The sequence below is a fragment of the Neurospora hispaniola genome (assembly GCF_033458365.1).
Source record: "Neurospora hispaniola strain FGSC 10403 chromosome Unknown B0T23scaffold_8, whole genome shotgun sequence".
Classification (NCBI taxonomy): Eukaryota; Fungi; Ascomycota; class Sordariomycetes; order Sordariales; family Sordariaceae; genus Neurospora; species Neurospora hispaniola.
In genome coordinates, this window is record NW_026944413.1 from 158,044 (window position 1) to 172,836 (window position 14,793).

The window sequence follows — 14,793 nt, forward strand, 5'->3', positions numbered from 1 at the left end:
TTGAATGTAAAATAGAGTTTGGGGTAATATTATCGAATGGTAGAGTAGATAGAACGGACTATTAAATCCCGTTAGTTAAATAAACCTAGAATAGCATCCTACGTATCCATATTAATACTTCGTACTTAAAATATAAAATATATAGAGAAATCTGAAGAAGGAATGTACCTTCGATATATACGGTCTATTACTCTAATAGTCTATTTATAACTATTACTTTCAAAATTCCAAACTATAATCCGGAAGGGGCAACCGGGTACGATCTTTCGTAATATAGTATACTACTTCTTATAAGGGTTATCGTTAGGGTATTTTCGTAACTTAGTATAGTTATAACGCAATACTACCTTCTACTGCTTACTATCTAATTCTAAGTTATCTAATTTATTGTATATATAACTACGCTAGGTAATAATATTGATGTAGTAATAATAGCACAATTTATTAACCTTGAAGTAGGCGGTATTAAATATAGGTTAGGGAAGTAGAATAAATTTAGCGTCGCTGGCGGGCAATTCCCACTTGGTATTGGGGTCGAAGGAGGCGTTACTAGTAAAGGTAATAAATTAAATATTTGAATTGCAATGACGATAATAACGAAGTTACGCCGGGGAGAGGGGTTATGTTAATGGAGGCCTAGCTTTAAGAGATATCTAGAGCGTTTATTAACAGTTAAAAGCAATTAAAATTAATTAATTTGAGTAAGATTATATACTTTGAAGGGGTTATTAATAAATTAAAGGAGTACGTGTATTGTACCACGTGCGCTGTAGTACATTACAGTGTAGTGTATTGCGGTGTGTGTTGTGTGTAATTGGCCGTGTGAAAAAGAGTGAAAGGAACGATTAAATTAAAGGGGATATTATATATATTTGCAAGATTTAATTTAGGGGGCAAAAACGGGAATTTCAATGTCAGGTGTCATGCAGCTGTAGTCCCACTTTTCTTTGTAGGGGAGGGTACGTATAGGATTCGACAGGGTGCGGGGAGGCTTTCCCATACTAAAGGTCACAGCGGTTATAGTTACGGCGGTTATAGTTACGGCGGTTATAGTAGCAACGGTAATTATAACCAAAGCGAAAATAGTAGGTCCCGCAAACAATATACCCTTACTTATCTTTCTTGTCAATATAAACATTAATACTCCGTTAGTGCCCGTAGTACCCGTAGTAGTAGTAATAGTAGTAGCTATTACTTAGAGGAGGAGGACGAGGAAAATAACGATAAAGATAATGATAGCCCGGTTTGTCTATAGTACAAACGTAAAGATCGCTTTAATAATAATTATTATAGCGCTTATTATAGTTAAATTATATTTTGATTTACTAATAACTTCTATATTACGCCTCCTATTCCTAAGCGTATACGTATACCTATTACTACATCTTCTTTACTAGTTACAATCCTCTAATCGGCTACTACCTTAGATGAAGGTATAAAGTATTTGTACCTTTGAGTAATGTATTTATTATTTAATATACGGCTGTCCTTAATCAATTATTACAATCTTATATAATACTTATATCCAATTAATAATAGCATTATAATTAGTAGTTTCGTAATCAATAGTATTGTATTGAATAGTATACGATTCAACGTCGTAATATCTATTTAATTTATATATATACTATTTAATATCGCTATAGAAAGAAGAGTATATTCTATTGTAGATAGGTAGCTAATTGAGACGCCCTTGCTTTTAGAGCTTGCCCGGCCGTTGTCGTGGGCCCGAAAGGTGACATGGAAGATCCACACCAAAGGTCGTAGTCCATGGGCCCACTCCAACGCCGCAAGCGAGGAAGGCGCGGCGTATTTATCTATAATAGGCCAGAATGTAGAAAATTACCCGTTTTGGCACGTACTTGGCAGGCCTAAAAAGGAAAACTTGGCGCCAAGCAAGACACGGTTTGAATAGCAGAGCGAAAAAGCCACTTTTTCCCTTGCAACGGAGATTGCTCCGCGACCGTTACGTGCATCAAAATGCATATGGTGTCAGAATGACGAGAAAGAAAAGGCGGTCATTTTGGTACCGGTTGCATTGTGGTACACACCCTAGTTATTGAGAAAAATGCAAAAGAAGTTAAAAATGAAGATTTTCGTTGCGACCGTAGCTTAGAAATGACCAAGTTCCCAAAGAGGACCAAGTCCCAGAAATAGCTAAGTCCTAGAAATGACCAAGTCCCAACCCTGGAAATCTAGGGTATTAGGGTTAGGGTTGAAAATCGAAAATTTAAGTAAAGAGAAGAAAATAAAAATAAAAATTCAAAATTTTGCCTTTGAGTTTTTTTTTTTTTTCTTCTTTTTTTTTTCTTAAAGTAAGTAATATCAAGAAGAAAATCCATCTAATTATTGAAGAAACTATTTAAGCTTTATAGCTCAATGGTTATTATTAGTGTTACTTTTTATAAAGGTTAACTGTTTAGTTCAGCTTTGAGTTTTTTTTTTTTTTTTTTTTTTTTTTGACTATATATTAAGTAATTTATAGGGGCGTCTCTCTGTCTCCCCTGGACATTGGCTCCGCCCAGGGGAACTGTATTTTATATTCTTTACTATACCCTTTTATTATTTTGTCCTATTATTATCGTCGCTATTATTATTATTTTTTATTAGTATTATTACTACGTTCAATCATATACTGCATTAACGTATCGTAAGATGCGATATACTAACTATATTCTGTAATTAGGCAAGTGCGAACCCGTACTATATAATACCTTCCGTGCATTTATTGTAATATACTAACTTGCGACTATAATACGGAAGGAGCACCTTCATCCTGACTACCATTCATATGATCTGACATTTTGCAACTGCCCAAAATATAACTTGTCGCTCCATGACCTCCAACGGTAATTTTCCTCACAACGGTACATAGCGCCCAAGGACGGTAGTCTGACACTAATGGTATATTGACGGTAGTAAGGCAGATACCGTCGACTATCGGTGGTTTTACGATTTTTACTTCCCTAGAGCCCCGTAGCTAAGTACCTATATTGATATTATTACGGTAATTAATCGCTTAATAACCGGGATTACCGTAGCGTTTATAAAGGTTATTCTACATACGGTAGTTAATAACAGTTTTATTAGTTATACGGGTAAAGGAAACGATAAGGGCGTTAAAATCTATAGTAGTACTACCCTAATTAATAGTACGTTTAATAATTATAGGGCTATGACCGGAGCTAGAATTCTTTATAAATAGGATATTAATTTTATTATACCAATTATACTCTATAAAATTAATAGCGAATATATAGTATAGGGCGAACTACTTATTATAAATATTAAGGGTAGGGAGTTCTTACTAATAGGCACTAATATTACGGATTTTATTAGTAACCTTTACCTTTAGGTAATAGGTCTTTATAGAATCGTCCAATTCACAACGATCTACAAGGGTAGTAAACTTATCCTCGAAATTAAACTACTTCTAATTCTTAACTATTTTGAGAATTTCGAATTCGCAACGCAATTCGAAGGTAAGGTCTATACAATTATATTTAATATTAGAATAAACAAATAGGAATTCACTAGATTTCCATTTCCACTTATCTTTATCAACCTCCTTTAATATTAATATTACCTAGGGAAATAACGTATAAAAAACCGTACTACCCAAGTACTAAAGTACTTAAACAACCTTATAACAATTATTCTAATTAGAATACTAAATATCTTAGAGCTAATATAATTCGATTTTAGTACGCTGAGTATAGTAAAATTTAGTACTTTTAACAGTCGTACTACCCTTGCTAGTAAAAATATCGGGGTCCTTACTAGTCCTTAACTTTAGGGTAAATATAATATTAATATTATCGTCCGGGTCGGTAGGCTGGGGAAGGTCCGCCGGGTCACTATCTACGTACTAGCGGAAAGTTTTTTTAATTTTTTTAAAAGTATTATCCTTTTTACGAAGGTTAGCAGTATAGTCCTTCTTAAATTTACTATTAACTTCATTAGCAATATTGAGAGCCGAGTTGGAATTAATCAATTTATTTCAAGCAATAGTAAACTAGAAGTCGTGACCCCACAACGAATCACCCCCTACAACGGATCATGTAACTTCATCACCAGGACCCAGATAACATTGAAAACTGGCCACTTTTGAAGCGATTTTAATTGTTCAAAATGTCATAATCTTATTCCTAATACTCTTCAATAATATGGAGGATTGGCTGGAGGGCTTTTCCTAACTCTTGCAGTGGTCTCGTCGTTATTGCCGTAGTAACCCTCCTTCGCTTAGGAGCTACCTCCTTTAAAGCATTACAAACTTTCAAAATCTCTTCTACCCTTACAAATCTATTTTTACCCCCTTCTTTAACCTTCCTTTTAAATCTAGGTTTCTAGAAAGCTAATTGAGTCTATAGATATCAAATCTGGTGATCCTTAGCAGCAATCTCAGCATTCTTAGTATCAATAGCCTTAGCCGCTTTTATAAAAGCAGTCCTAATATTACGGTCGATAGAAGGAAGGTTGTAAATACCTCCCAGTATATTCCTAGACTTCTAAGGAATAGGAAAAATAATATTGGCCTATGAAAGAAATTTATTTAGTAGCGTTCCTAGTAGTAATGGCTGGGCTAGTAGGGCATTATCATCCAGTACAGCTTCTAGATCGTCGAGGATAATAGATCTATTCGTTAGCTATATTCCAATCTTTCTAAACCCTAATCTGAGGTTTCTAGTACTTACCCCCCCTTCTTAAAGCTTCCTAATAGTATTGGAGGAACTATTATTTATTTACTAGTATAGATTTTGGAAAGGAAGTAAAATCTTTTATTAAATCCCTGAAATATGATTTAATAGTAGTAAATACGGATCAATCGAGTAGTTGAATTTTATAAGAAATATAAGGGGGTAAAAAGAGTAATTGAATTTTGTAAGGAAATGCCTTAATGAGGAAATCATTAGATAGATGATTTGAATATTTATTAAGGATTAAGAGACGCCAATTATTATTAGTATAGGTTTCTGGAATGTAGATTTCTTTTAACTAGCGTAAAGCAATCTCTAAATTGCTCTATCTAGACGATATACTAGTATAGTTCTAGCTTCTAAATTCGTTATCCTTTATATTATTAGGGAACTATTGACTTTGAAGGTATACCCTAGAGAAAATAATAATAAGGATCAATCTTTTACGCTCAGTAGTTTTATATTCCATAATAAATACCTAAATTGTTATATCGGTCGTTATTAAATATACCTTCTTCGTTAGGGTAATCCTAAGTATTTTATTATCCTTAGATTCTAATTTTTAAAGCCTATATTCATCTATATTCGATATATTAACTAGGATAATACCCTTATTACAAATCTGGGCTTCTAGAAGGTTAAAGAACCTTGTGAAAGTTTCTTGGGTAGAGCCTCTAATTCTCGCTGACTCGAGAGGGTTCGAAAGTTTAGTCTTAATAGAGGGATTCCTTGTTAGGAATCGATTTATCTATTGGGCGCCTAACTTATTATTGTTACCTCCTCTTTTTAATATCGACGTTACAAATCTAACTACTTAACAATAATTGGGAGTATAGCCAACCTTCTCCTTATTTAATATCCACTTGCAAATAAACCCCTCCTATACTAATAATAACCATTGCGTTGAGATTTTGGCGTTGCGCTTGGATGTAGTACCTCGCATGCGCTTGGATAAGGTGGACTGGGCAATACCGTATTGCTTCGCTGCAGATCGTTGGGATAAGCTGTTGTTGATAGTTTTAAGGGCATTGCTAATGAATTGTTCTTTTGCTGAATCTATTGCGATTGGTTTGAGTGCAATCGGCGTTGATTTGAGGAAGTTATAGTTGTTGATAGATTGAGGATATTGTTGTTGTTGTTGGGAAAATACGATGCGAGACGCGATCCGTTGTGGGGGGTGATCAATTGTGGGGTCACGATGTCTACTTCTCAAGGAGAGCGACCTTACTAATAAGTATAGCAATGATTATATCCCGGTCTTTGAATACTTTGTTGATAATTACAATAAATATATTAGCGTTAATTATATCTTATTTAATAAATTAGGTAAGTACGATAACTATAAGAGCGAAAGTAGGGTAATTAGCAAATTTAGAAGCAGTTTTAAGAATAATTTATTCGGTTAGGGTACTTAGGTCGGGGCTGCTATTGAGAGCCTTTAAAAAGTTATCGAAAAATTATTTGTTTATAGGGTCGATAATCGAGCCGATAGAAGAAATAGCAACGTTTACGTCGGTAACGGACGATATTGATTAATTCAATTAATATAAGAATAAATAATAATAATAATAATAGTCTTATTCCCTTTACTATATAACTATAGCGCCTTATTAGCATAGGGTCCCTCTCCAGTTCTTTGGAGGGGAAAACCGTACGGCGTTAAGCGCCGCCGGATAAAAACCTCCAACTCCATTTCGGTCGTAGGTTACCCACGCCGCTCCTACTTTGCTTATAGCTATAATAGTTCTTACCCACTACTATAGCGAACTAATTTCGTCTCTTCCTTTACTATATTATGCTAGCACTGGAATAATAAGAATAATAGGAATACAATTAGGGACGCTGCTTTCGTTCGCCGCTTCTCCGTCCCTACCCCTACTACTCCTTCTCCTTTTTTTCTTCTACTTTTCTATCCTATTTCACTATTTACCTTCCCTATTCCTCTACCTTACTATTTCTATTTATATTTACTTCCGCTCCGACCCTTTATTTCCTATCCTCTAATTTTACCCCTATTTATAGTAGCGTAAGGATTTATTCCTCTATTTATATAATCCTCCCTATAGTACCCCTTCCTAACTCCCTCCTTCTTCCTTTCTTTCTATTATAATATTATCTATAATGGCCTCCTCTAATTGTAACCGCCCTGGCCCGATCAACTTTACTTCTAACCTAGAGGTCTCCTCCTTAAAATATTCTCTAGGCCCTATATCCTCCCCTAATTTTACTATTCCGGCTTATTTAGAGCCTACGATATTTTCCTATATACTTCGCTATAATACAAATCTTAGGATCCTTCTGAATTAGGATATTTAACCCTTCTAATCTTCTTAATTTATATATCAACCTATTTAGCGCCGGTTATAAAATCCCCTATCTTTACTGTAAATTTTACTACGGTGCCGAACTACAATTAAAAGTTTAGTAATCCTCAAACTTTATGTAAAATCATTATTAGTAAAACTTATTTCGTCTCAACTTCTTATAAATCTTACAACCCTTTCCTTTTTATCCTCCCTTCTTTATTAGTATTTGTCCCAAAGTACGGATTTTTAAGTCGTAATTTATGATTTTATTACTAATAAATATATATTGAATACTCTAATTAGCTTCTATAATATATATAACGCTATTTAGTCCATAATTACTACCGTAATAATAGGTACTTAAGCTGGTTTCCATTACAAATTAAATGAATTCGTCTACGCCGCTTAATATTTTACTAAACGTATTGTGAGATCACCAACGAGATCAAGCGGTTGGATACGATTGATTGAGTGTGTGCTATGGACAAGAAGAGAGAAAGAGAGGGAGACTGGCGGAGTCTGGAAGGCTAGATGTGGTGCGGTCTGGGCAGGGCACAGAGTGGGGACTGGGCCCAGTGAATGCCGGGACCCACCAACACACCCCCATAGACTGGAAGAACGCCAAAACAGTGTCTAAACCTCTATACTATTTATATTGTGATATCTTTTATAGTATTGTTAATTTTTTTTTTTCAAGCCCAGGGAACTTTCTTCTGGACCATACCCATCAACTTAATAAATCTAACGTACTTATTTAGCTTCAACAGCTTCGTTAGACCGTTCGCTAGTATCTTATTGCCCGGCAAGTACTTAATTGTAAATACCTTCCTATCTACCTTTTAAATCAACCATTTATACTATATATCGACATATTTATTTCTAGCTGGGAGATTGGGGTTAAGAACCCGGTCTTTAGCGTTGTTACTATCCGTATAAAGAATCCTATTAATTTTTTAAAGGCCTAAATTTACACTTAAATCATTTAGCATGCTACTAACCTAATCGAAAGCTTTTGTTGTAGGAACTAGGTTGGTGAACTCTACCTTAATTATACTAGTTATAATAAAATCCTATTGTTTAATCTTCTAAAGGATAGGGCTATAGGTAAAGAATACGATATAGCCAACTATACTCTTCCTTAAAAGTATATTATCGATAAAGGAGGCGTCCGTACATGCGTGGAAGGATAGGGCTATCGACGGCGAGAGTATACCTCCCAATTTAATACTTAAGTCGGGGTACTTAGATAAATACCGCTATAAATACTTTATAATAATAAAATAACGGTCGGTTAGTTTCTTAATACCCTCTTATAGTTCATTAATAGTAAAGGAAATATTTAGCTGGGTGCTTATTAAGATCCAATTTAATAAGTTAATCTTTTTAGGGTAAAATTTAATTTCTTTTAGTAATATATCGTTACCCCTATAGATCTTATAGTCCGGTAGCTATAGTATTTTAACGTTATAGAATTTAGTTTTACTATTATTGAATTTAGCGATAACCAATTTAGTATATCGTCATTAAAATATAAAGACTATACGAATTTAGCGGTTCCTTACGATATTATATTTTAGGAATATACGTATTTATCCTAACTCTTTTAATTTAAAATAATTGGCCAGCTAGTCTTTAATTTAATTAACGACGGTTATAGTTAGTATAATAACGAGAAGGTTATTAACGTAGAGAACCAGTAGTGCTCTTAGTATTCTATTAGTAAGTAAGTAAGAGTTTGTAGAAATAGGGATAAATCCGGTTTCTTTAAATATTAGAATAAGGGTATTAAATTAGTAAAGTGGTAAACGTTTAAAATTATAAAGAGCCTTAGTAAGCTAGTAAATTACGTCTTTTTTATTGTAATTGGGAATAGGTTTTTTAAGCGCTATTAGTTATTTGATATAATATTGGGTATTGTTAGGAATAGAAGCGTTTAAGAAGGTAGTATTAAAATTGAATTAATAATACTCGTAATCGTTTGTAGTTATAATAACTAAGAATAGTCTAATATTAATAGAGTATACTACCGTTACGTAAATCTCTTATACCGCCCAATTACTTTATTCGAAATTATTATAAATTACCTATCTAATTTTAGCTTTCTAATCTTTAGTATTAATATTGTATTTCTCGTTATATACTTATTTTCTAAGTGGTACTTCTATATTTAGAGATTTGGGGGCTAAAGTATAGACTCCCCTATCCTCGAATACCTTAACTTACTTTTTTATTACGGGTAATTAGTATAATTTAAAGTTATTTTACTTTTATATAATTCGATAATTTTTGGGGATAAATTATTGAGTTTTACTAGTAGCGATAAGTATTATACTGTAATTTACTTTAGTAGTAGTAAGGTAGTATATAGGTATTATCCGTTTTACTAAACGACCCTTTACTATACTATAGAAATTATTAGGTAATTTTATTAAATTTTAAATAATATTACTATTACTATTTTTTACTTATTAAATATTGTATTTGAAGGTTAGTAGTTTAACCGTAGAACGACGAAGTCTACCTTTATTTACTTTCAAATTTACTGCCTATATATTAATCCTAGAGGGTTAGTTTCCTTGTTTTAGCTATATTTAAGTAGACGGATAATTTATAGGGTTTGATTAGTTTATTGTAGGCCCCGAATTCGAAATTAGAAGGCCCGAATTCGGGTTCGAAGGGTCCGAATTCGAAATTTACTATTCCGAATTCGTCTTCGATTATAATTATAATTTACTAACTCGCAATACTAGGGATAGGGTATATTATTGCGTACGAAAAGGGTTCGGTATATCTATCGGCGGTAATCGAACGGTTAAAACGGGTTATTAAAGATTATTAAGTAGTAGGGTGCCTAGAGTAGTATATATAGTTAATTTATTAGAACTATTATTGCGTCAATCGCGGGGTATAGGGTCTTCTTTATTAAGATCTTCAAAATTAAGAAGATTATTGTTATACTCAATAGTATTTCTAACTATAGATTCCGACGGCTGATACTATAATAGATCTAGCAATAAATACGTTAGTGAGGTTTCTAGTACTAGAGTCGGTGTCGGTGACAGGGATACTGGTAGCGCTATATTAACCAGTATATTAGGAAGAACTATTATAATTATTAGAGTAGTTAGGTTAATTAGAATAATTGTATTAATTAGAATAATTGTAATTAGAGCGGTTGAGGGTATTAGTATAACCTCTGGCGAGAGTAGTAGTATAATTGTTGTCTCCTACATCTTTTTGCCTTCTTCCTAGGGTTGTTCGATTGCTTTCTATGAATATAGTTGTGGAATTGTACTATCTACTTTGACCTAAATCTAGTAATTATTATTTATTATTTTATTGATTTTATTAATTGTTTAGTCTGAAAAGATAATGTAATATTCAATAATATTACCGTTACTATTATAGATTAAATTTTTATAGTTAATTAGATCCTCCTTAAGAAAGGTTACTACGTTAGTTCTAACAATTTCTCTAGTATAGGGATTCTAAATATATATAATATAATTATAGATATTATTAAAATTAATGAAATAGCCCTTCTAAACTCTAGTACGAAATTTGTCGCCTTGTAGTCGCTTTTCTAGTTTAATGAAGTAGTAAGCTGTATAAAAATAAAACTTTAAGTATTTAAAATATAGTTATTTAATTTCGTCCGGGAAATTGGCCGCTTTAATAAATAGTTCCTATAGGTTCTTACCTCTAATATTTACTTTAGAAGGTAAAAGGTTGAGTATTTTAATAACGTAGTCTACTATAAACGGCTATAAATACTCTAGGATATTAAAATCTATCATTAAAACTCTAGTTCATTATATAATAATAGTACTAATTCTCTTGATCTTTCTTTATATTTATAGGGTATAGGGTATTAATTTTAGAAATTCTACGCCCTTAGTACGTACCTAATTGACAATTTTATTACGTTAAAATTTTTTAGTATTGAAGCTAAACTTTGGACTGCTATTAAGACTAAATACCCTAATTTTGAGCCTACTGCTTTGAAGCTCAGCCTATTTTTTAAACTCTTTAATTCATACGAAGGCATTACCCTTATTAACTATAAACCTTGCCTAGTAGAAGCTAGTAATTTAATTGCTAAAATAGATTATATATTTGTAGCCTTTATAATTAAGGAGAGTGTAGGAGATAATATCGACGTGGATATAAGCTATTAATTAAGTTGTTACTTTATTGGCAATCTTAGGGATTATATTGTATATTTTTACTTTAATATAAGTTTTATAAAAATAATTTCAGGTATTACTTAGTTTAATACCGGTTATTTCGTAAGTTTTAAGAATTTAGTTTTTATTTACGTATATAAAATGGCGGTATATTATCAAATAATTGATTAAGGCTATTATAGCGTAGCGGATGTTTTGGGGAAAATCTGGCTGGGTAAATACTAGAACAATTAGAAGGCCGTTAATCTATTTATATTATATTATAACTTTACCGTATACTAAGATCTAATTAATCTTTATATCCTAAACTATACCGCTATTAAAAAGACCTCTTATTATTAATAGATTCGCTAGGGTAGAAGGATTATAAATACAATCTTTAATTCTAATTTTAATAGTTATATTATTCACAGTAGCTATAGTTAGTTCAACGGTGCTAATATAGTAGGTATAAATCGAGGTTCTATTACCGACCGTATAAATTATTAGATAAGGGAGTAATCATATATTTGTAAACTATTTAAAGTGGTTAAAGATATCACTTATATAACTAGAATTATAAGTAATTAAATTTCGAATACTATTTAATTATTAAAATTACCTCAAAGCCTATTAGACTTCAGCGGGATTATTATAAGTATATTAAGATTAAAATTGAGAAGAATCGATTAATTAACTATTTTAAATATAGTTAATACGTTTAATAGCATTGACTAGGGGCTCTAATAAAAATCTATACTACTATTACCTAAACTACTTAAACCTATAAATATTCTACCTCTATATAATAAAGTAGAATTAATAATAGTGGCGGGAATAATCAAATTAATTAATATATTATTAGCGAGAATACTAGTACCAACATTAATAGTAGCGGTTATATTTTTGACTAACATCTCCTTCTTAAACCTTTAAATATTAAGCGCCTTCTTAAGGAAGTAGACTTAATAGGCGTTTACTTATTTATTAACATAATAACTATAAAAAATATACTTTTAATTAATATAGATTTTTCTAGTATAATTAATATAGTTAATTCTCTTCTCGTCCTTCTTCTTATTAATTAAACTAATATTATTATTATTCTTATTAATATCATTATTAATTAACTTTTAAATATTAATATTAATACTAGTACGGGACTCGAGGTTACTAATATTGCCGAATTTAGCTAAGAAAATACTAATATCCAGTTCGTTAGTCTCTAAAACGGCTACCTAGTATCTAATATCAATAGGGTAAATAATCTTTATAGTATTATAAAGAAAAATAATTTTAAAATCCTTATTAATCTTGAATTTAACGTTTTTAATACGTTTATAGAATAAAGTATAATAAGTAAAGAAAGAAGTTATAGTATTAAAGTTAGTACGCTTAATAATTAAATATTCGGTAAAGACTTCGCTACAAACCTCGTTAATAATACAGGTAATATAAGACTAAATGAAATTATGTATAACCTTAGGGTCTCTACTAATTCTATCCTATCTATTAACAATCAAAATCGTAATAACGGCGGGGGTTTTAAGAGTAGAGAAGAGAATTTTATTAGCATTAGTACGTCTAATCTACTAGGTATCATACTTCTCAGGATCCGTTACTTTATCGGGTTTTAGGACTATCTCAAAAATATACTTAATAAATTAAAAGTAATTAAACTCGGCTATAAATCCCTAATACTAATCGACGATATTCTAATTACTGAAAAGGGGAATTAGCGATGAGTTGGTGGTCGTGGTTGGTATGGGAGGGTTCGACATATTGGCGATTGTCAAATCGAAATCGCGTGTCTAAAAGAGAAAAGGGGTCACAGTAGGAGTCGCTAGACTAGCCACTAATTGATTTAATAATGGAATCGCTAATTCGATAATGGATTTAATAAAACCAATAGTTGGTTCGATAGATAAATTAATAATTGATTCGATAGATGAATTAATAATTAATTCAATAGAGGGGTCGTTGAATAACAAATGTTGGCGAGAATCTTTATATAGCGAGGCTGGCTTACGGGCGAGCTGGCGAATCGTCAAACAGACGAAGGTCGCGATGGCTTATTGACCCGGTGCTGCAGCGCCTTAATAAAAACGAAGCTAGCGATACGCTTGAAGATGCGATCACAGGGAAGGTTTGAGAGGGCTTATAACCTATGAGATTACTAACGACATTAAGCGGTTGGATACGATTGATTGAGTGTGTGCTATAGATAAGAAGAGAGAAAGAGAGGGAGACTGGCGGAGTCTGGAAGGCTAGATGTGGTGCGGTCTGGGCAGGGCACAGAGTGGGGACTGGGCCCAGTGAATGCCGGGACCCACCAACACGTATCTATACTCGTTTAATATAAAAAAACCTCCTATATAATATTATAAGCTTCCCTTATACTCCGCGTCATAATACCACTACCTTTCAATAGAAAGGATACTATATACTATATATAAAGGATATTCTCTATAGCCGCGCTCCCTCCGGCCCTAATATTAGTAGTACAAGAAACCCGGCACATATTACTTCCAATTCTAATAGTAATACGGTTATTCCTATACGTATTATATTCGGTAACAATATTACTACTCCTACTTATATAGTCTCTACTTCCGGTAATAGTAGTATTATTCCTAGTAATCTTATAACCGTTAATACCCCTAATTGCCCTATCCTATTTAATAATTAGGTTTAATAGTATCATACCATTACTATCAATTAGATTTAAATAATAAAACTCTTCAGAGAATTTATTAAGCGTAATTAGTATATTAAATAAATAAATAGTACTCTAATCTTTACTATATTTCAAAGACTGCGTATAAATAATATAATTATTTCCTCCCCCTTGTTGATTCTTTCATTCTAATATTATTAATAATTCATTTTCTTTTTAAGAGTACTTCGCAAATGCTTTATACTATTCCTCCTCTAATTCAATTATTAAATAGTACTCTTTCAACCTCCCCAGCCTCAAGACTCATAATAGAATTCTCTCGACTTTAAATCTATTACTTAAATAATTTTAGAATTCTGCTTTTATTAACAGCTAATTTTCAATTTTCATTTAAAAAAAAACCTTCTATATTAAAACAATTCAAAATAATATAGACCAAAGTCTCCTTTTCTAGCCCGTAGGCGTAGATGGGTATTTAGACGCCTAGGACCTTTTTCCGAAACAGGAAGGCCCGGAGTCCTATAACCTCCGTTCTAACTTAAACTAGGAGGGAACTCTTTACCTTCATTAATAAATATAATTCATTACTATCGTCCTTCAATATTCGAATTTTCTTTCTTTTCTTTTCTTTTTTCCTACTAACTATATATCGTCGAATTACTTTACTACTAAATTTGAAGGTAAGGTTAGTAATAGTCAATTTATGCTATTAATTCAATTCAATTACAGCTACTATTAACTAATAATTATAATACAGTACCTACTCTCTGTTTATTATATCTTCCAACTATTTCTTTCAGTCGGTCGCTATAAATTCCAGGATTTATAATAATAGTAGTAGTGTCCCTAATTCCAAAGGGGGATTGGCCGCAATTATTAACAATTTCTCTATTAGTACCTACACTTCAACCTACCTAATTTTAATTATACTACTCTTCAATTTATTA

General features: G+C 32.1%; 3 protein-coding genes across 3 annotated transcripts; 1 reads left to right on the forward strand and 2 right to left on the reverse strand.

Moving 5' to 3' along the window:
* Nucleotides 1-826: 826 nt before the first annotated feature.
* On the forward strand, nt 827-991 carry B0T23DRAFT_292232 (uncharacterized protein; the record flags this gene model as incomplete). The annotated part of the gene is made up of 1 exon (XM_062834274.1): nt 827-991. A coding segment is annotated over one exon (165 nt), but the record flags the coding sequence as incomplete, so codon positions are not given.
* Nucleotides 992-1,611: 620 nt separating this feature from the next.
* On the reverse strand, nt 1,612-1,821 carry B0T23DRAFT_324877 (uncharacterized protein; the record flags this gene model as incomplete). The annotated part of the gene is made up of 1 exon (XM_062835464.1): nt 1,612-1,821. A coding segment is annotated over one exon (210 nt), but the record flags the coding sequence as incomplete, so codon positions are not given.
* A 21-nt stretch (nt 1,822-1,842) lies between these two features.
* B0T23DRAFT_325197 (uncharacterized protein) lies at nt 1,843-1,992 on the reverse strand (the record flags this gene model as incomplete). The annotated part of the gene is made up of 1 exon (XM_062835488.1): nt 1,843-1,992. A coding segment is annotated over one exon (150 nt), but the record flags the coding sequence as incomplete, so codon positions are not given.
* Between the last annotated feature and the right edge of the window lie 12,801 nt (nt 1,993-14,793).